This window comes from Choloepus didactylus, chromosome 8 (genome assembly GCF_015220235.1).
Source record: "Choloepus didactylus isolate mChoDid1 chromosome 8, mChoDid1.pri, whole genome shotgun sequence".
In the NCBI taxonomy this organism is placed as follows: domain Eukaryota; kingdom Metazoa; phylum Chordata; class Mammalia; order Pilosa; family Megalonychidae; genus Choloepus; species Choloepus didactylus.
In genome coordinates this window covers 132532699-132552484 of record NC_051314.1, presented here as the reverse complement: position 1 = coordinate 132552484, position 19786 = coordinate 132532699, and the positions used below count along the sequence as shown (strand labels likewise).

The 19786-nt window shown below is 49.1% G+C and overlaps 1 protein-coding gene across 3 annotated transcripts in view; it reads right to left on the bottom strand.

Moving 5' to 3' along the window:
• Positions 1 to 479: 479 nt before the first annotated feature.
• The window catches only part of CACNA1C (calcium voltage-gated channel subunit alpha1 C), a 647070-nt gene continuing 627763 nt past the window's right edge, over positions 480 to 19786 (bottom strand). For all 3 annotated transcript variants that reach the window (XM_037846263.1, XM_037846264.1, XM_037846262.1), the window contains 9 exons: positions 16835 to 16936; positions 14065 to 14192; positions 13380 to 13514; positions 11453 to 11805; positions 8365 to 8493; positions 5839 to 5945; positions 4845 to 4948; positions 2636 to 2971; positions 480 to 815 (listed from right to left, as the gene is read on the bottom strand). In XM_037846263.1, the coding sequence (XP_037702191.1) occupies positions 510 to 815; positions 2636 to 2971; positions 4845 to 4948; positions 5839 to 5945; positions 8365 to 8493; positions 11453 to 11805; positions 13380 to 13514; positions 14065 to 14192; positions 16835 to 16936 (1700 nt within the window). In that variant the 3' untranslated portion in view covers positions 480 to 509. The remainder of the gene's footprint in view (positions 816 to 2635; positions 2972 to 4844; positions 4949 to 5838; positions 5946 to 8364; positions 8494 to 11452; positions 11806 to 13379; positions 13515 to 14064; positions 14193 to 16834; positions 16937 to 19786) is intronic.

Below are 19786 nucleotides of genomic sequence, written 5' to 3'. Positions count from 1 at the left end.
CGTAGCCTTCTCCAAATCCACAGGGCCCTGGCTCTATGGAGACAGTGAGGCTCATACAGAATATGTGCAAAATGATTTTTTTTTTTTACAAGCAAAGTTGAAAGACACCCGTTTGATATAGGGTCCTCTGGGCGAGGGCTGCCGCAGGAAGCTGAGGTTCTCCTTCGCGCCCAAAGGCGGCCGTCGGTTCCTCGCGCAGGGCCTGAAATACCGCGAGAGGGCCGGCGCCTCTGCTCTCGCGCCCCCTCGCGGATCCCTCCGCCGCCTCCTCGCCCCTCTACCTCTGCGGACACAAACCCGGGGTTGTCGGCTCTCTTCTCCCTGAAAAGCTGACTTCTCCACACCACCCAACTGCGTCTTGTCCCAACAGAAATGAATGAAGACGCTGTTCCGGTTAACTCCAGGTCACGAGAACAGTGAGGCACTTCTGAAACGAACCCATTAGGAACATTGAAACAAATAAAAAAAAAAAACCAAAAACAAACCCAGCGTCTCCCCGTCCCTGGCTACTACAGGCTGCTGACGTACACCCTGCTGTCCTGGGCTTCCTCGCCGCCCTGTCGACACTCCAGGGCCGGCACACAGGCCTCGTCCTCGCCGCCGCCCCCTGCTCGGTCCTGCCCCGGGTCCCTGCAGTTAACAAAAGGTAACAGGGTGCCGTTGGGGCTCTGCTGGGCGCCCCCGCTGAGGAGGTTGTCAGCCGCGCTCTCCATCTCCTCCAGGGTCATGGCGCACGCGTCGGCCAGCTCCTGGGTTGTGACCTCGATAAACTTGGGATCTTGAGCAAAGTGCCCCAGTCCTTCTGAAATCAAGACCTGGAGGGGGAGGGAGAGGGGATAGAGGGCCATGAAGAAGAACCAAAGAGGAAAATTATTACTGGGGCTCAGCTTCTTTCTTTAGGACTAGACTAAGGGGCTCCTGGACGTGTGTGTGTGCGCGTGTTGGGAGGTGCATAGAGAGGTGGCCAGAGGCAGTTAGGGATGCGTAAGAGGGAGGAGAGAAGTTTCAGCTGGGCTGCTCCAATCTGTCACTGAACGTAGAGACGCTCGGCGCACGGAGGGCGGTAGGATTCCCGCTGGGCTGTTTCATGGGGGATCGCCACCTGTCCCTTCGTATTTCTCCTCCCTGGCCTCCCGCAGATGCCTCCCATGTTATTCTCTGCCAGAAACCTTCATTCTCCTCTGATGAAATGGTTAACTCCTGCCCTCTGCCCATTGCCGGTGGGCTGCTTTTCTAGGGGTGAGAATCTTGGATTGTGATGTGTGCAAAGCACCTTCCGTGCACCTGGCTTGGTTTCTGCTAGGAAGCTTCCCCACCCTCCTGCCAGCTGCGGTGGTGTCCGTCTCCCACTTAAATCTGCTGCAGAGCCAGGAGGAGAGGAGCAATACAGTGTGGCTGGAACATTCTTCCCTCAGATATGTTTGTCTTGCTCCCCTTTTCTCATTATTTAAATCCCTGCCCTGCTTTGTTTTTCTTCATAGCACCTGCCCCTTCCTGACATGTTACATACTCGTTTATGTATTGCCTGTTTCCCCTCCTGACAATATGAGCACAGGAGAGTAGAGGCTCTGTTTGTTCTCAGCTGTATCTTGGTACCCAGGATTGTGCTTGTCCATGGTGGGTGGTCAGTTAGAAGCTGTGGAATGGATGAGGGCTAACCAAGGCCAAGCAAAGTGTCCTGGAGTTTAGGAGTTAGAAGGGACCCTAGAAGTCAACTGGTTTAATTTTCCATCTCCTGCGTGAGAGCCTGATAGACAGATGGGCCTCATCTCTGCTTGCATGCACCCAGTGATGGGGGACTCACTACTTTATAGGACAGTCCTCATTTTGAAGTGTCTGCCCACCAGGTTAGCCAGCTCCCTCTAATTATTCATTTGAGATTCCTGCCCAGACTGTAATCTCTTTCCAAGGCACCCTTTACAGCTTTGAGATGTTTTTTTGTGGCCTCTTAAGACATCTCCTCTCCAGGGTCAACTTCCCTAATTCCCTCAACCATTCCTCTTATGCCAACCTGGTCATCCTCCTTTGGATTTGTTCTAGTTTGTCAGAGGCTCCCTAAAATGTGGTGCCAGGACTAAACTTGACACCTCACCCAGGGCAAAGTATGGTGGAACTAAATGCTCTCTTGCTCTGAACTAGTGGTTCTCAACTCTGGCTGTGCCTCAGAATCATCCCAAGAGCTGTAAAAAAAATCCCAATTTAATTGGTCACAGAGTTCCCAAGCTCCCTAGGTGGTTCTGTTTAGCTATCAGAGTTAAGGGCCATTGATCTTGACCCCCCATGTCTACAAATGCAGTCCAAGCTCACATTTGCACTTGGAGTAGTCACAGCACATCACTGGCCTGTACAATGGAAAGCCAAGGTCCTTCTGGGGTTTTGTGGCCTATGGCAGGAATATATTGCTCAGTACTTTCTTTCTCCCTCTGCATCAGAACCAGCCCCAAGCAAAGCCAATGACATTTTGTGCAGTCATGGTTTTCTGCAGGCCTTAAGAGTGAGGGTCCTCCTGGCCAAAAGATTTGGCATCCAACTATTTGGGAAGAAATGTGGTGCTCCCATTTCAATTCTGCAAGCAAAGTCCTTGCTGCTTGGGCCTTTCCCTCCCCCATCAGCCGGGCAGTGTGGAGTCACATACCGCTTCCACCAAGCTGCTGGCACTGCCGTGGAACTGCCTGCCCCGGGCCCCGGCCTGGCCGGGCACAGTGAGGGACACAGGCCGGGCTTTCCGGATGGCGCTGCTGCCCCCACCGCAGCTGGCGCTCTCCTCCAACCAGGAGCTGCAGTGGATGGATGGGAAGCTGCTGTTGAGTTTCTCGCTGGACTCGGCCCCCTCTAGCCGCAGGGTGGGGATAGGCCGTGGGGGCCACCCTCTGCTGCCTGGCGTGGCAGGGGGCGTGGCGCACGGCCTGGGGAACGTGGTAGGGGAATGGCTTCTCTGGAGGAGGGGACTCAGCCCTGCCACTGCCAGTGCCTGTGGACACACAAGGAACACGTGTTACTAGGATAGACAAGTGGGCCTCCAGATGGCTTTCCAGCTACTTCCACCTGCCTGGAGTTCACCTCACCATCATTTATACCCATCTGAATCCATCCCCCTCAAGATCTGGTGAAAGTTTCAGCAACCCCCAAATATGTTTTGTGATCACTCAGCTCTCAAGAGATCTCTTTCTCCTCTAAACTCAGAGAGCTGCGATCGAATGGAATCAAGATAATCTGGGTTTTAGCGCCAGTCCTACCACCTATTAGCTGTGATTTCTCTCGGTCTTGGTTTTCTATCAGTAGAAGAGAAAGAATGATGATGCCTGCATTGTCTATAAAACAAGAACACAATGCCTTCCCTATCTGCCTTGTGAGGGTGATGATGACAGGTTCAAGTGCCATAGGGTGTGTGAAAAAGTATATTGTATATCATAGAGCTAAACAAAACCAGTATGTGTTTTAATTTTTACATTGTTAATTTGAGCCATTAAATTAACAGTGTCCAGCTCAGCTTGTCCTGAGCTGTTGTTTAAATCTTACAGTGTTAGGGTAATTGAACAATTTATATATTGATCTCCTCTGCCCCCAAATATCCTTCGGCATCCTGAGGTTAGGGATCGTGTCCCACATCTTAGCTGCCATAATGACTTGCTCTACAAGGTCAGCTGCCCTGAAACGATGTTTTCACAGGTAGAGAGTGACCCCAGTGTGGAAAACTCTGGCTCCAAGAGGCAGAGAGAATAGGAACAGAACTGTGTAGATTGGATGTAGTAGAAAGGCATAAAGAACAGTAGAGGACTTAAGAAGAGTTTCTTCTCTGTCAGCTCAATGAGAACAGACTGGTGAAATCAATTTCTAGAAATCTTTTAAAAAAGCACACACGATGTCCCCACATTCTGCCATCCTCTCCTGCCCATTGTTTTTGGTGGTCTCCAGCCTGGGGTTCCTGGGTCCCTGGAGGCCTGAGGGGAGGGAAGGGGATGGTTTGAAAGCTATGTTCAATATTTCAGAAAGCACAATGGAAATCATACACATTTGACAATGCCACACAAGGTAAGCAAAATAGAGTATTTCTTTGGGTGGAAATAATATCAACTTAGTTGAGCCATGCTGGCCAACTTATGCTCATTAAAAGCTTTGACTGGCAGTTGAATATCTTTGGGTATAAGAATCCTTTAAAGCATAGATCTGTGGTAAGGGAGTAGGGAAGTAAAAAAAGGCTGGGAAATTTTGGTTTAGATCCTATTTAGCCTGGAGGTAATAGACTACTCTTAGATAACTCGAAGTTCCCAGTAGTTCTAAGAGACCAAAAATATGTTTGATAGTGGTATCTTGGATTTCACTGTCTCAGCTGGAGTCAGCCATGTCAAGATCTTTCTTCTGTTGAATCTCCCTGAACCTGTTTTCCTTGGATATCATTTTCTACTCCTGACAAGCTTGCAAGCTCTTCGATCATTTCTGTATTTCAGTGGAAGGAATTTTGTGCAGCTACATTCCCAGGTGTCTTCCAGCTCTAGGTATGGCCACGTCTGCCTGAGTGCTCTGCAGTGTCAGGCAACCTCTGGGAAGGTGACATCAGTGGCACCTTGAGAGGACAGCTCGGGCAGAACCCTGGGGCTGCTGATCCTCCAGGATCATGTGAGGAGTTACTGCTCACCACTATTTCCTAGATCTTCACCTTGGGAAATGCTAGACCTTGTTAAGGCTCTCACCTGAATAGGAAGAGTGGGCATCCCTCCCAGGGGTGCTGTGGGGCCAGGGGTAGGATGCAGCGGTGGGATGAGAAGGTGACAATGGATTGGTGCCTTGGGAATTGTGCGGTCTGCTAAGTGGTGATCAGGGGCCTGCCCAAAAGCATGTGCTACCTGATGGTGAACCAGGTGCAGAGGCAGCACTGTCTTCTGAGAGATGTCGCCCCCTGGATTCTTCTGTCGCTTCAGACATTCCAGGTGGAAGGAGGCCCTTCGACCTGCAAAGCCAACCAAAAAACAAGATCAGGGTGGGAAAAGAGGACACTGGTCTGAAATGACTCATACCCAGGGCAGGCACAAGGAGTCACATTAGTGGCCCCAGACACACTTCCTCTTATCCTTCACCTTGTCTCCAAGACATGTCATGTAGAGTATGTCCAAGTCTCATCCCAGCAAGCCCTGCCCCTGTGTGCCGGTTTGAATATATTATGTCCCCCCAAATGCCTTTATCTTTGATGTAATTATGTGGGCAGATGTATCAGCGTTGATTAGATTGTAATTCTTTGAGTGTTTCCATGGAGATGCAACCCACCCAACTGTGGGTGATGACTCTGATTGGATAGTTTCCATGGAGGTCTGGCCCTGCCCATTCAGCGTAGGCCTTGATGAGTTTACTGGAGCACTACATAAGCTCAGACAGAAGGAGCGAGCTTGCTACAGCCAAGAGGGACACTTTGAAGAATGCACAGGAGCTGAGAGAGGAACTGCAATTTACAGAGACATTTTGGAGACAGCCTTTGAAAGCAGACATCAGCTACGTGCCTTCCCAGCTAATAGAGGTTTTCTGGACACCATTGGCCATCCTCCAGTGAAGGTACCTAATTGTTGATGTGTTACCTTGGACACTTTATGGCCTTAAGACTGTAACTATGTACCCAAATAAACCCCCTTTTATACAAGCCAATCCATTTCTGGTGTTTTGCATTCCGGCAGCATTAGCAAACGAGAACACCCTGGAACTCCCTCTTGTCTCTTTAGAGACCAGCATGGGGTGGAGGTCATTGGAGCTAGGCTACCCCTGTTTCTCAGTTGTCCCTGAGCACCTTGACCAGTGTCATCTTGGGGCCGACCGCTGGATGTGTCTGGGGAGCAAGTCATGAGTGTTTACCTAGGGAGGCGGAGCGGAGGAAGCCCCTCTTTGGAGATTGCCGGATGTCCCTCTTGTCTTCCTCTGGGAGTGTCAGTTGTCGGTTTTCTTCATCCTGATAGGAGAGTCTGGAACAGAGAACTCTTGGGGCTTGTTCCTGGAGACCAGGGAGCACCCCCCACCCCCCACCCCATAGCGACTCTGCCATCTCAGAAGGCAGTTAGCTGTTTCCCTTAGTGAAGGGAACCTGGTACCTGTGCTTACATATGGGACTGGGGAGAGAAGAGGTAGAACCAGCCAGCCTAGGAAACTCAGCCCTGTTCTCTGGCATCACAGATGCCCTGCTTGTTGGAGCCTTCCAGTTCTTCCTACACAAACTGCCTAGGATGAGCCAGGCAGTTGACTGGAGGCAAGGGGGCACTCTTGTGTCAAAGTTGTTGAGAACACTGGAAAAAATTCTAGGTGCAGAAAGTTCTTTCAAGGAATGGCCCGGGCTCCTCTGCTGACCTCTACCCATGCTATTTACCATGACTATTCCCACCTTCAGGCTGAACTTATCCTCCACCCGATTTCTCCCTGCTCTGGCAACCCCTCCATTATCAATCGCCCATAAACAGTTGCCTGCAACAAACATACAACTCAGTGGGTAGCAGAGCATCTAGTCAATGGCTTCCAAGTCTTTTTGACTGTGATTCACAATAAGAAATTTATTTTACATAATCCCGGAACACATAGACAGACATGATTGAACTATTCTCCAGGAACTCTACTTACCTTTATTGCATGCATTGTACTCCAGTTGTTTCTGTTTTTAGTCTGTTCTATTTCATTTAAAAATGCTGGTGCAACTAAATTGACTTCACAATCCCTCATGGGTGCACCCTTCAGTCTGTGGAGCACAGCTCCATTCTACCCCCTTCATTTTACCAACGAGGCCACTGACACTGCCCCTGGTGCTACTCTGCAAGCTCCTTGAGGGCAAAGACCTGGTCACCTTGCCTTCTTGGAGCCCACCTTGCTCCCAGCACAGTGACTTCTAGGATCTGTGCCGGAAAGTTTGCGGAATGACACCTCAAAACATTCATGCCACCAAGCCTTTGCTCATTCACAACTTGGTAAGCCTTCCCTATTACATTTTTTCCTGATCAGACTCTACTTACTCTTGAAGACCCAGCTTCTGTCTGACCTCATGCATGGTACCTGGAACAGCCACCCTGCACCTCCACCTTCCCTAAACAACTGTATCCCTTTATCTGGACCACTCTGTCAGCAATTAGCTAGAAAAGCCCCAAGTTTCTTGAGCACCTCCTAACTTCCTAACTGGTCTGTAAGATCTCCTTCAGTGTGGAGATCAGTTTTTTCATGACCTGGCAGAGTGCCTGGATGCACCAAACCCTCAAGAAGTGCTGAAAAGGGTTGGAGCAAGTGATTTATCTGATTTCGAGGTTATGTGGCCATGTATTAATTTTCATTTTCTAAAAGTCAATTTATAGGATGCTGTCTCTTCAAGAACTTCAGATTTTCTTTTGGCTTCATATTCACTATGTTTTAAGACAGAAAAAGAGATGGTATTTCACTCCCCCACTCTGAACACACATTTTGCTGATGGGAGGTTCACTGACTGGGCAAGAGTCACTGTCCCTTGACTACTCTTTCCAGGGTTCTTCCCATTCACTGGATTCATCTTCTTACACAGGGGAAAAGGAGACACTCTGCTAACCTTCCAACCCAGTTTCTCAGGGAAGAGGGCACAGAATTCTGGAAAGCTGTGCCCTGTGCTGGCTGTGCTGCGAGCAGACGGAGGACCCCATTTCCTTCCACTTCTTGGGGGGCCTGTGGCCCTCCTGCCCAGCTCATTTGTCCAAGGTGTCCTTTCCAGTTACACTGTTGTGTTTTTCCAAGCCTATGGGGCTGCTCCTTCCTTACCATGAGTGCTTTCAGCGAAGCCTCTAAAACAGTATTTTTTGTTTTGTTTTGTTTTACATTTTTTTGATTGCAGCCCAAAGTCGAAAATTCATTTTACAACATTTTACAAGATATGCACACATATATTGGCAATGAAGCAAATGTTTCATTAACTATTTTTGCCTTTGTGCACGTCATGCTGTCTGTCTATTCTAGTCTTATTCTAGTCTAGGCTATGCTGTTCTGTTCACAACTGACTCAGTGGATGTCACAACCTGCCAATAGGTCTGGGTGTACAGTTAAAAAAACCCACACTTGAAACATCTCAGCCCTGAGAAAAACCTCAGCCCTAGCTTTGCTAACAGTGCCCTCTGCTGGGGAACTGTACTGTAAGGCGTTTCAGGAAACTTCTGTTTAATTGCCAATGTATGTCTATGTGTGCAGAATCTCACTCTAATATATGACTTCGGTTGCAGTCAAAAAAGTCTAAGAAACACAGTTTTACAGGTTTTCCTGGAAGCATTTTATAGCGAGGACAGGCCAAGCAAACAAGGGGAGTGGGTGTCACTGTACCGGCTACTGCTTTTCCAGACCCTTCCCCACCCCCGTGGCTCTGCCCGGGCAAAGGGCTGCAGAGCTCACATCTCCGTGGAGATCAGGCTGGGCTCGCTGCAGTACTCGGTGTCTTGGCTTATCTTCACTTCACAGGTCTCGTCCTGGGAGACCTCCTCCTGACACACCATGGCTATCTGGCTCTCCCGGGAGCGGCACCTAAAATGTCCCAGATGGAGGGAAAAATCAGGAACTGCCAACCCTCCTCCTCTTCCCTCAGCAAGTAGGGCATCTCTCACACACACACACACACTTGCACACACATGCACACACACACTCCCAGGTGTGCGCACACTGTTGCACACATATTCACATACACACACACAAACACACACACTACTGCTGTGGCCTCTTCCTCCTGCGAAGGTTGATGAAGCCACGGAGACAAAGATGTGTGAGGTTAATGTTCTTCTATGTAGGAGAAAGACCTCTGAGTTAGGATCTAGGGAGATCTGAGTTCTGACCCCGATTCAGTTACTATCTGGCTTTGTAACCATGCCCAAGTCGCTTAGCCCACCCCGTGCCTCAGTTTCTCCTTCTACAAAATGGAATGAGTTATGCCCTGCCTGACACAGAGGCTTGTAACAAATGAAGTAACAGATGAGGTGGTGCTTTGAAGGAAAGAGAGGATCAGCTTCAAAGAAGGGTCCTTGGCTGCTTCATACTGGGCTGAGTGGGCCAGTGAGAGGACTGTGCCTTTCCTTTACTGCAGGCAGCTGGGCCTTTGGGCATCTGTTGGATAAAACTGAGAAGTTCCTGGCGTCATATTTTGATGTGGCTTTGCATTTGACACTGGCTCCTTAGGAGTAAAAGGCACGTAGAAGCCTCACTTCTGAGAAGAGGGGAATGAGCCTGAGTCCTTCCCATGCCTGAGCCCCTGCTGAGCCTGAGATCTTCCACATCAGGATGTGCCTTAGACCATAATGCTTTCCTTTTCTGGGGCAGGGCTTCTTGCCCACTTGCTCATGTCTCCTTTAACTCTGGACTGACTGCTTTCCTTTTTCCTGTCTGTACCAAGCTCGGTACCTCTCTCCATCTTTCTTCTTATAGACCCTGTGTACTGGGGCCCACTCTGTATTCTCAGACCCATGAGGGCACCAGGGGAATATCCCAGTTTACCTTTTCAGGCCTGAGTGTTGGCTCAGTGCCCCTGGCTTGTGACCCTGGGCCTGTGGGAAACTAAGGAAGGGTAGGAGGAGAGATCTCGGGGGAGGCCCTAACAGATGGCTGCCCACCCATAGCCAGAGGAAAGATGAGATGTTGAAGGCTCAAGATGGAGTGAAAGGAGGAGAGGAGGTAGAATGTGCTTGGGTGGGATGCAATGGGAGGACCTGGTGATGGAGAATGGCGGCAGGTGGGCAACACCTCTTCTTGAGGGACCACTGTGTGCAGGACGTGCTGGCCTGTCCCCAGAAGAAGCAATGCCAGTGCTGGGGCCCTTAGCCTGTAGCTGCAACACAGAGGACAAGACCCCAGAGCTAGAACTTTGGTAAGTTTTTCTTCTTCACCAAGTTGAAGCTCAGCACCCTGAGTTCTGTTTTGACCAACTGCAGTGGGAAGGAGGGGACTGACATCCAGTGAGCACTTTCTATGTGCTAGGCCTTGTGCAAGGTGCTTTGTATATGTTACATTTCACTGATAACTGTACTTGTGGGGAGAAGAAGAAAATCCCCTCATCTTTTCTCCCCTGTATCTTTTTTTAAGAATTACTCTCCCCTTACTTAATACAGAACAAAGTTTAATATGCAAATCCCCTTTGAGGAAGACAAATGAATATACACTGAAATGGGCATCTGATGAATATAGTTTTCCTTAAGAAGAGGTATTGATAAGGCCAGCAGAGGAGAAAGGGGTACTAGAACTGGCACTGAAGTTGTAGAAGAGTAGGGTTGCAGAGAAGGGAGGGGGCCATCAAGACAGGCCACTTACACTTTGATATTCTCCTATGCAAAGCCTGCCTTTGTAATCAGCACACAAAATCCAGTGTGAGCACATACTCTGCACATAGAAGGCATCAATATATGTCTACTGAGTCAAAGGACTCAACCCGCCTCTGTTGCTGGGTGGTTAACCGGCCAGTCTTCTAGGGAGTGAAGTAGATGAGATGGCCAATTTGACTTGTCTATCACCAGACAATGTTAAATGCCCAGGCCCCATGCCTGTGGGTTTGCACGTGGCCTCTTGAAAACTGGTGTTGTGAAGGGACAGGAAGACCAATGGGCTAGTGTGCACTTCTCCATTTTTTTCTGAGCTTGAGGGCAGGAAAGGAGAGCTGTCCCAGAACCTGGCAAACTGGGGGTCTATCTAGCCTGTTGGGGAGCACTGTCCTACTCTGGAAGAGCAGCACAACTAAGGGTGGTATGGCAAGATGCAGAGGTATGTGCTCTCCCACCCCCTACCTTGGGAAACCCAGAGCTGCTGGGATGGACAGGGATGAGACCCTTCTCTGCCCAGGCTGTACTTCCTGAGCCCAGAGCATGGAAGGAGGCACCTACCACCCCAGTATGTCATAGCAAGGAATCCTACAGTACCAGGGAGCACAGGATGGGAAGAAAAGAGTGAGTAAGGAGGTGGGAGATGCAGCAGAGGCTACCAGGGATATATCTACACTGGGGCTGAGTGGCAAATGCTACAGAGAAGCTCCTGTCACCAGGAAGGGGTAGAGAAGGGGTATAACGAAGAGCTGGTAACCTCATTCGAGTCACAAGCAGGAGAAAGACCAGGCTTGGGCAGACTTGGGAAAGGGCAGAGGGTATGGTTTCTGTTGTGAAGCCAGCTACAAATATCTTGTAGGGCCAGTGGTTCCTCTGCCCAGGTAGGATGAGAAAGGAGAGGAGGCTCTGTCCGGAGGCATGGCCCCTCACGACACTGCTGGCCAATGGGCGATGTTGGCTTACTCTGAGCATGGCTGCCATGTTTGATCAAGGGCAGGACATGGGAGGCAGCATCGTGCCTCTCTCCCTTCCTCGCTGGGGCCCCATGCAGCAGCTTCCACCCCCAGCCTGAGGGCTGAGTGGTGGGCCTGGGGGCCAAACTCTCTGCCATCCCTGATGTCCACTGGCCGGAGTGCAAGGGGCCCGTGTGCGTGGGCCCTGGCGGTCCCCACCCTCCCGCTTACCTCTTGGAGCTGAGCTTCCAGGCTGCCTCCTGCACCCGGACAGCAGGAGACAAGGGGGGCCCATGGCCCTCCACGGTGCTGACTGTGCTGGGGTGGCCGGTGGGACGGGGGAGGCGGCCCAGGGCAGTGTTGTTGGCATTGTTGATGTTGGCGTTGGAGCCAGTGGACGAGTAGCTGCTGGGGGTGAAGGTGGAGTCCACCAATTTCTCGTGGGACGGCGACTCGGTGTCGCCTTGGCTGTTACCCGCCTTGTTGATGTGCAGCGGGCGCTGGGTGGTGAAGGTCTGGGGGAAGGCGCTCCGGCCGTCGCTTTGGTAGTAGCTGACGTGGTTGCCGAACAGGCCCCCGGCCCTCTGTAGGCAAGACGGGATGGGGTGGGTGGAGGAGAACGCCCCCTTAGCTACCTGGAACTGCCAGGTCAGAGAGGTCCCGGGCGCGGGACTGGGTGGCACACGGCACATGGTGAAGTTCTTCACCTGTGGGGTCTGGCAGCCCAAGAGGTGGGGGGACCCAGGCACCCAAGATACCACGCCTCCCCTCGGAAATGGCTGGGACAACAGTGAGAGACAGGACCTCTCTTATCTGGGGAACTGGGTCAGGCAGGGAGGATACTGACTGTAAGCCCAGAAGTTTCTAATGAACCGTCTGAAGCATAGAACTGAATTTCAAGGACAAGTCCAGGATGGCAATCCTTAACTGCAGCCAGCTACTGGATTTGGCAGGCAATACCATGAGGGCCAAGAGGAGAGGAAAGGGACCAGAAGGTTCTCTCTAACTAGATTTTTAAAAGTGGTATCCAACTGGTGTGCAGAGCCAGAAACTGTGTTAACCGAACTGTTTTGAAAATAGGGATGAATTTACTACTTCAATTACATGACGGCTTCTGGTTCCCCAGAAGATTCTTAAAGAGTTCAAATCAGGAACCAATGATTTTCCCCCACATTCTTTCTTGTCCTGAGCAAATGGTGGAGTAGCTATTTGCAAGCTTGGTCTAATTAACATCAGAATGTCCTTGGGCTTTCGTGAAGGAGCTTATCAAGTATCTGTTTCTGGGGGTCTTGTTGGATGGTATTAACAGGGTGTCATGTCCCTGCAGCCATTCAGTGATGGATATTTCATGGTGATGAGAATGAAGATGAGGATGAGAGGACAGCCACAGGCAGGATGGGCTTAGCTGCCCTCCCTGACTTTTTTGTAGCTAGGAAGGGGTGTGGGAGTTTGGGAGTAATGGGTGTACAGGGCCTCAGAACAGTGATGGTCAGTAGCTTCTCCCTTGCTGTAGAAGGAATTCTAACCATAGCTTTCAGGGCACAGGCAGGTAATGCAAACAACTGAAGAGAGCTGTGTGTAAGGATTCTTGTCACGGTTAGTTTTCACTAAGCAACTGATGTTGGGCCTCAGCATCCAGGAAAGGAGTGAGAAGGGGCTCTGGTGGACTAGAGAATATATGCTCCATCCGAAGAAAGTGACCACCAGTTGGTTCCAGCCCGTCATTGCCATGCGGAATCACAAGGCCTGTATGGCCAGATCTGATTTTTTAAAAAGGAGAAGCCAGAAATCTAGCTTGTTATTTAGATGCACAAGATTTTCAAATGTTGGCAAGCAAAATAGATCTGCAGATTTGATGTAGCCCAGTGGCCACCACTTTGGTACTTCTAATATAGAAGTTTCCCCAAGGAAGCATTTCCCTTAGGCTCCTTCCCTCCTTCCCTACAGGCTGCGCTGTCCCAGAAGTCCTGATTTGAGAAGGTGTCAGGTTCAGTAAAGGGGGAGATAAGAGTGTGACAGCTGAGCAGGAAGATTTGGAATCTGTGACAGAGCTCAGGCCTTTCTCCCTGAGTTCCCTTGGCAGAATACCAGTCCACCCCCTTCTGCTTCAAACTGAACTGTGTCAAGGTCAAAGAGATTGACTGTAGCATCCACCCACCCTGAAGATGTCATCTTCGGAGGCAGCAGACACAGCCTCCTTCATGGCCTTGTCCACCTCCTCCTCTGCCGTCAGGTCTCCAGAGATGGCACGTCGGATCTCGGGCCCAAGGTCGTGCAGTGTGCGCAGGCCAGCCTGGAACCCAGAGGGACACATGAGGGCTCTGGTCCTTCTCCACCACAGTTTCCCGGCCGGCCATCACCCCAAGCCTGGACCTGCTCCTTCAGGCCCCTGGGACTACTCAACCCAACCCCCCATCCCTCGGGAGGATTCACCTGTACATGTGAACCAGGAGATGTGCTTCCCTGGACCTCCCTTGCCTGCCCTAGGGTGGAAGAGTCCATCTGTCCATCCAGGAGGGAAGAAGGAGGAACCACCTGGAATCAGGGGCTGTCATGGGAACTTCAGGAGCTCACCAGAGCTCTGAGGGTGGTGAAGGCAGGCAAGACTGTAGAAGGCAGTGTGTGTGTCCCTGGGCATGTGCATGTGTGTACACGGCAGGAGGGAAGGGGCATGTCACACCTTCTCACATCTGCCTTGCAAAAGGCTTCCAGTGCTCAGAAAGTTTCCTTCTGAAGGGACCTGGCCTCTGGCCTACTGGTGAGGGACTCAGACCCTGACAGGAGGGCAGTGGAGGTGACCAAGACTTTCCTTGCAGTGAGAACCTCTCCCGCTAGCCCCTCACCTGCAGGGAGAGGGCGTTCCTCTGGGAGGGTTTGCCCACAAGCCCCTGCTCTTTGCGTTTCTTGAATTTCCGGAAGTATTCTTGGATCAGGAAAGTCGCATAAAACTTGCCAACGGTGACCTCATCATCTGAGACGATATGAAGAGAGGAAAGGGAATTGGAGGTAAATGGGGGAAGTAAGTGGGACCCTTTCATTATTATTTTTTAGTATCCAAACTTTCCTTAATTTTTTTTTAACTTTTTTTTTTTTTTTTATTAAATTCAGTTTTATTGAAATACATTCACACACCATACAATCATCCATGGTATACAATCCACTGTCCACAGTATGATAACATAGTTATGCGTTCATCACCACAGTCTATCTCTGAACATTTTCCTTACATCAGAAAGAACCAGAACAAGAATAAAAAATAAAAGTGAAAAAAGAACACCTTTCCTTAATTTTTTAAACATAATTTTTTGAAGTAGTAGAACAAAAAGAGATGGTTTGAAAAGAGAAAAATGTATAAAAAGGTAGACAGTGAAAAGTCTTGCTCCCATTCCATCCGCCCAGCTACCACTTCCCAATAGATAACCTCTTTTATTAGTTTGAGTATTTTTCCAGAGATTCTTTAGGCAAATATAAGCAAATATATTCTTATACCTTCTTGTTTTGCAAAAAAGGTAGCATATCGTCAACATTCTCCCCACCTTACTTTTTTCACCTAACTGGCAATGTCAACTCTTATTTTATTCCAAACCTTCAAATGCCCACCATAAATTGGCCAGTTCCCCTACATGCAAATATAGTTCTGTTTAAAGGTTGCAGGGAGGGGTTGGTGGAAGGGAGCACCTTCCTCCTGTCTGAATTTGGGAGTTTCCTTTAAAACCAGTCTAGACTCTGTTTTTTCATCATGTGGCTTGGCTGGATCCCTGCTGGGCTGGGCACCCATGATTAGATATGACACATCCTCTATCCTGGGAATGAACCAGATGGTGGAGAAGCCAGTAAGTCTCTAAGGGGGATATTTCAAGCCCAGCAAGTAGCCTCTTTGCTGCATCTCCTAGTTCTTTGGGAAGGAGACGGCGATGGGTGGGGAAGCAGGTTGGGGTAGGTCTCAGGGCTTGGGATGGTACTCCTGTCCCTTAGGAATAGCCAAATCCATAGCAGAGATGGGCCTTTCCCCCTGCAAGGGACTCAATCCCATGTGGGAGGGACAAGCCCTGAGACCCTGCCCAGGGGCGTGAGGGAGGGAGGATGCATGGTGGAACCAGCATGGAGTTCTAGGATCCCTCAAACCTGGAGTTGCAACCCGAATATGCTATGCACTTGCCATGCACCTTTGGGCCAGCCACTTAGCTTCTAAGAAATTTAGTTCCTTGAACAAACTTCATGGAATTGTTGGAAGGATTAAATAAAATAATGTATGTAGAAAATCAGGAGGTATGGGCCTATTTAGATGATTCTTCACTCAACCCCAGTTCTGCTTTCCCTTGGGCAGTGGTTCTCAGTGGGGTGGTCCCACCTCTTACAGAACGTTTTGGAAAAGTAGGGACGTTTTTTAGTTGTCACAGTGATTTGGGGGTGCTACTGACTTTTAGGGGTGTTAGATGTGTCCCATAAAGCACAGGTGTGTTTTGCACAACAAACAATATCCTTGCACTCTGCATGGCTTTCACGCATCTGCTGGACATCCAAGTGGGAACAATCTGCTTGTGATGATCTAAGATTAGGACCTAACTGTTTTACATATGAACACAAAATACTTTTTGCATGATTTTAATATACTCAGAATTTTCTAGGAATATAACTACTGTGTAAATTGAGGGAAGTCCACTATTTTTTGTTCATTTGAACTTGACCAAGGGGAGTTCACTTTTTGGAAAACTGTATCCCTGATGGCAATGCCCGTTGGGGTATCTGTGTCACCCACTGTCTCTGACCTGCCTGTATCAACCTGCATTTGCAGCTGCTACAGTCCTGTTTATTAATGTATTCATGAATGTATGTATGTATATAGCTTATTTAAATATACTTACTTAGCCCTTATTTCAAAATTTCAATCATCAAGTGTTGACAATATTGAATATTGTCTCTCTTCTTTTAAGCATAAACTTATTCATTGTAAGTGGGTGCACGCGAGCTTCTCATTGGTTAACTATAACTTCTGGCATAGTTGTGTCTGAGCATTTATGCATTGGAAAACATTTGATTTGAATATATTTTACATTATAGTTAAAACATTAAATTAATATTTGCGAAATTACATGGGTGGGAAGGTTCTATTCAATCTGGGGAGTAGTAGGGGCATTATATGTTATAAAAAGGGACTTTGGCTTGATAGGGTCAAAAAACACCATCCTAGAAAGAGCAAAGAGAACTTCAGCCAAGAGGGGAATCTTCCTGGGGGGCCCTGTTATTCCTGGAGCAATCAGCCCAGTGGTTTATGGGGAAACCTCCACTGTGGGTTTCCTTGGAAGTTCTGCCTAACATCTATGCATCAAGGGAATTGTTGGGCCCTGTCTACAATGAGGGATGGAACCAGATTTCCAACCTGAGAGTCTGGGTCTGAGTTGGAGAAGGGCTTCTCACCCCCATCCTTCTGACAAACAGAGCCTTTGAGCCCCACAGGAAGGGTCTGGAGGGAGCAAGTCCCCAGCCAGCCTAGTGGACTCAAGAACTCATGTCTCTGGGACGTTTCTGCATTGCCGGTGGTGCCTTGACTGGAGGAGAGGGAGGCAGGGCTGGCCGGGAGGGGGCAGAGGTCCCGGGATGTGGGGCACTCACCACCTGCGGGGGGCACCACCTGGTCCAGCAGCTTCATGCTGGTGCGCTTCCAGATCTTCTTGATGATGGCACGCAGCTCCTCGTTGGCTTGCTCTAGGTTCCCTGCAGGAAGGGAGGTGCAAAGCTAGAAGTTATCGCCAGCTCCTCAGAGGGCCCAGATGGGGCCCCTGAATAAAATGGGAAGTTGCTGCTGGTGGCACTTTGCCCTGAAATCACCTCTTAGTAGGCAGTTTCATTTTCTTGCTCCTGCTCCTCTTCTTTTTCCCCAGGTCTCCCCATTTCCAGCTCCTTCCTCTTTATATCACTCTCTTTTTCTCCCTTCCTCCTTCCCTCTTGCCTCCTGTCCAATTCCACCTTTTCTTCCTTCTTTCTTGCTGCTTCTTAGAACAGCCGGTGATGTCCCTTCACTGTCCCTTCACCTGGGGGGCACGTGGAGTGCAGAGGCTGGGGGTGCCTTGGCTGAGCTGCAGGATCCAAGGCAGTGTCACCAAGAGCTCCAACCACCGGCCTCGACAGGAGGGCAGGGAGGGGTCGCTCCCTAGGGGGGTGGTGGGGTATCTCTCATGTACTAACTTGGGCTGCCACAGGGAAATGGGGGTAATTGGAAAGAAGAACAACCTCCCCTGCAAACCTGAACAGAGCATCCACCCACCCACAGTGGTACCTCCATGCCAAAGAGGGCTCTCATGAGTCTCCTGGGCCGAAGAGGTAGCAAAACCTAACTGTGCAAGCAGAAATCAGAAGACACCGGGCTCTGAGGTTTTGGACTCACTCGCTACATACATTTCTCTGGGCTTAATTTCTCTATGGGTAACCAAGGTTCATGACCTGTCTATTCCACACAGCCTCTGGGATATGGGCCCGATAGAAGGAAGCTGAGTCCTGCAGAGGGGATGTGGGAGGCAGGATGCTCAGATGTCCCCCGAGAATCCAGCTGACCCCAGGGGAGTACATGTCCCACAAAATCCCCGAGACTATACAGATGATGGGAGTTTACTCCCATGATTTGGTTATGTTACATGACACACCTGATCTCGGGTAGGAAGATTATCCAGGTGGGCCTGACCTAATCATGTGAGCCCTTTAAGCGTAGACCTCTCTGGCTGGGAGCAGAAGAGGGAGTCAGAGAGATGGGCTCCACTGGGCTGGGAGAACACCAGTGCTCATGTGTGAACTACTGAGAAAGAAGGGCAGCAACTGAAAAGTGGTCCCCAGCCGACAGCCAGCAGGGAAACAGGGACCTCAGTCTTAGCAACTGTAAGAACCAAATTCTGCCAATGACTCAAATGAGCTCAGAAGTGGATCCTTCCCCAGAGCCTCCAACAGAGAACTCAGCTTGGTCAACAACCTGATTGCAGCCTTGGGAGACTCCGAGCAGAGACCCCAGTACCCTGTGCCTGGTTCCTGACCTACAGAACTGTGAGCTAATAAACTGAAGCTGCTAAATTGGTGGTAATTTGTTATACAGCCATAGAAAACCAATACAGGGGATGCTTAATGCTATTCAATAGGAGAGGCAGTAAGGATAGTGGTTAGTGGATAATCTTGGACAGCCTGAATTTAAGTCCACCTCTGCAGCCACATAGGAGAGCTAGCCTTGGAGGGAAGTCTGAGTTCCCTGTTTATGCATCAGATCCAACAGTATCTGAAGCTAGAGGCATTCCAGTTAAAGAGCCAATAAACTCCCTTCATGGTTAAGATTGCTAATGGTTTCTGAGACTCCTAATTAATACAATAGTCAAATATACTTATTTCTGTACAGGGTTGAGTAGTGTCCTTCAAAAATCCACCTGGACCTCAGAATGGGACCTTATTTGGAAATAGGATTTTGCAGATGTAATTAATTAAGATGAGGTCATACTGGATTATGGTGGGTCCTAAACCCAGTGACACCTAAATCCTGGTGTCCTGATAAGAAGAGGAGAGGACACACAGAGACACAGGGAAGAAGGCCATGTGAAGATGGAGGCAGAGGTTGGAATGATGTATTTATAAGCCAAGGAATACCAGGAATTGCTGGCAACCATCTTTGGAGAAGCCAGGAGAGAGGCAGGGGACCGATTCTCCCTGAGCGTCTCCAGAAGGAACCAACTCTGCTGACACCTTGATTTTGGACTTCTGGCCTCCAGAGCTATGAGACAATAAATATCTATTGTTTTTAAGCCTCCCAGTTTGTGAAAATTTGTCACACAGCAGCTCCAGGAAACTAATGCATCTTCAAAAAGGATCGTTCATTTATTTTTCAAGCCTTAATTTATTCTCACAATTATGCAATTGTACAACTTCACTGACAGTTTTTTCATATCATCTAAGTATTTGAAACTATTTTCCTTTATTCCAAGAGAAAAATTTGTTTGGCCTGGTGCTGGACTTGGGAGAGCCCTGGTTCTCTGAAGTAGGTGGTAATTTTTCTCTAATTCCTTCCATTCCCAAAGGTCTGAAGAGTAAGGACTGATGTAAATCTTAGGCTCACAGACATGGATGTTTTTTCTCAATTTTTTTTTTTTTTTGCTAGTGGCTTCTAAGAAGTTGCTTTTGTCCTCTAGTCTTTGGACAATTTAATAAGTATGTGGGGGGCTGTCTCTGAAGGCTTGCTCTAAAGTGGATTATTGTAGGCCCTTGGAGAGTTCTTCTGAACTGTCTTGGCATTTAAAAGATTTCCTTTGGTTTCTTACTTGACTGTAGTTTCCACATCGCTGCCTTCTCCCCCTTCCTCTGGAATGCCTATTTCTCCATGATCTTGACTCTCTGTATTTGACTATTTTTGCTAGATTCCTCTTCATCATTATCAGCTATTGGTATTATTTAATTGGAATCTGATTTGGCCTGACAGTGTGTCTCCAGCCTTGCTGAGTTTTGGCTTCGGTGAATCCATACTTTTCATTCCTCTACAGGGTTGATCCATTTACATGGGGCTTTAAGTATTGCAGCATATTCTAGCACTCATTATGT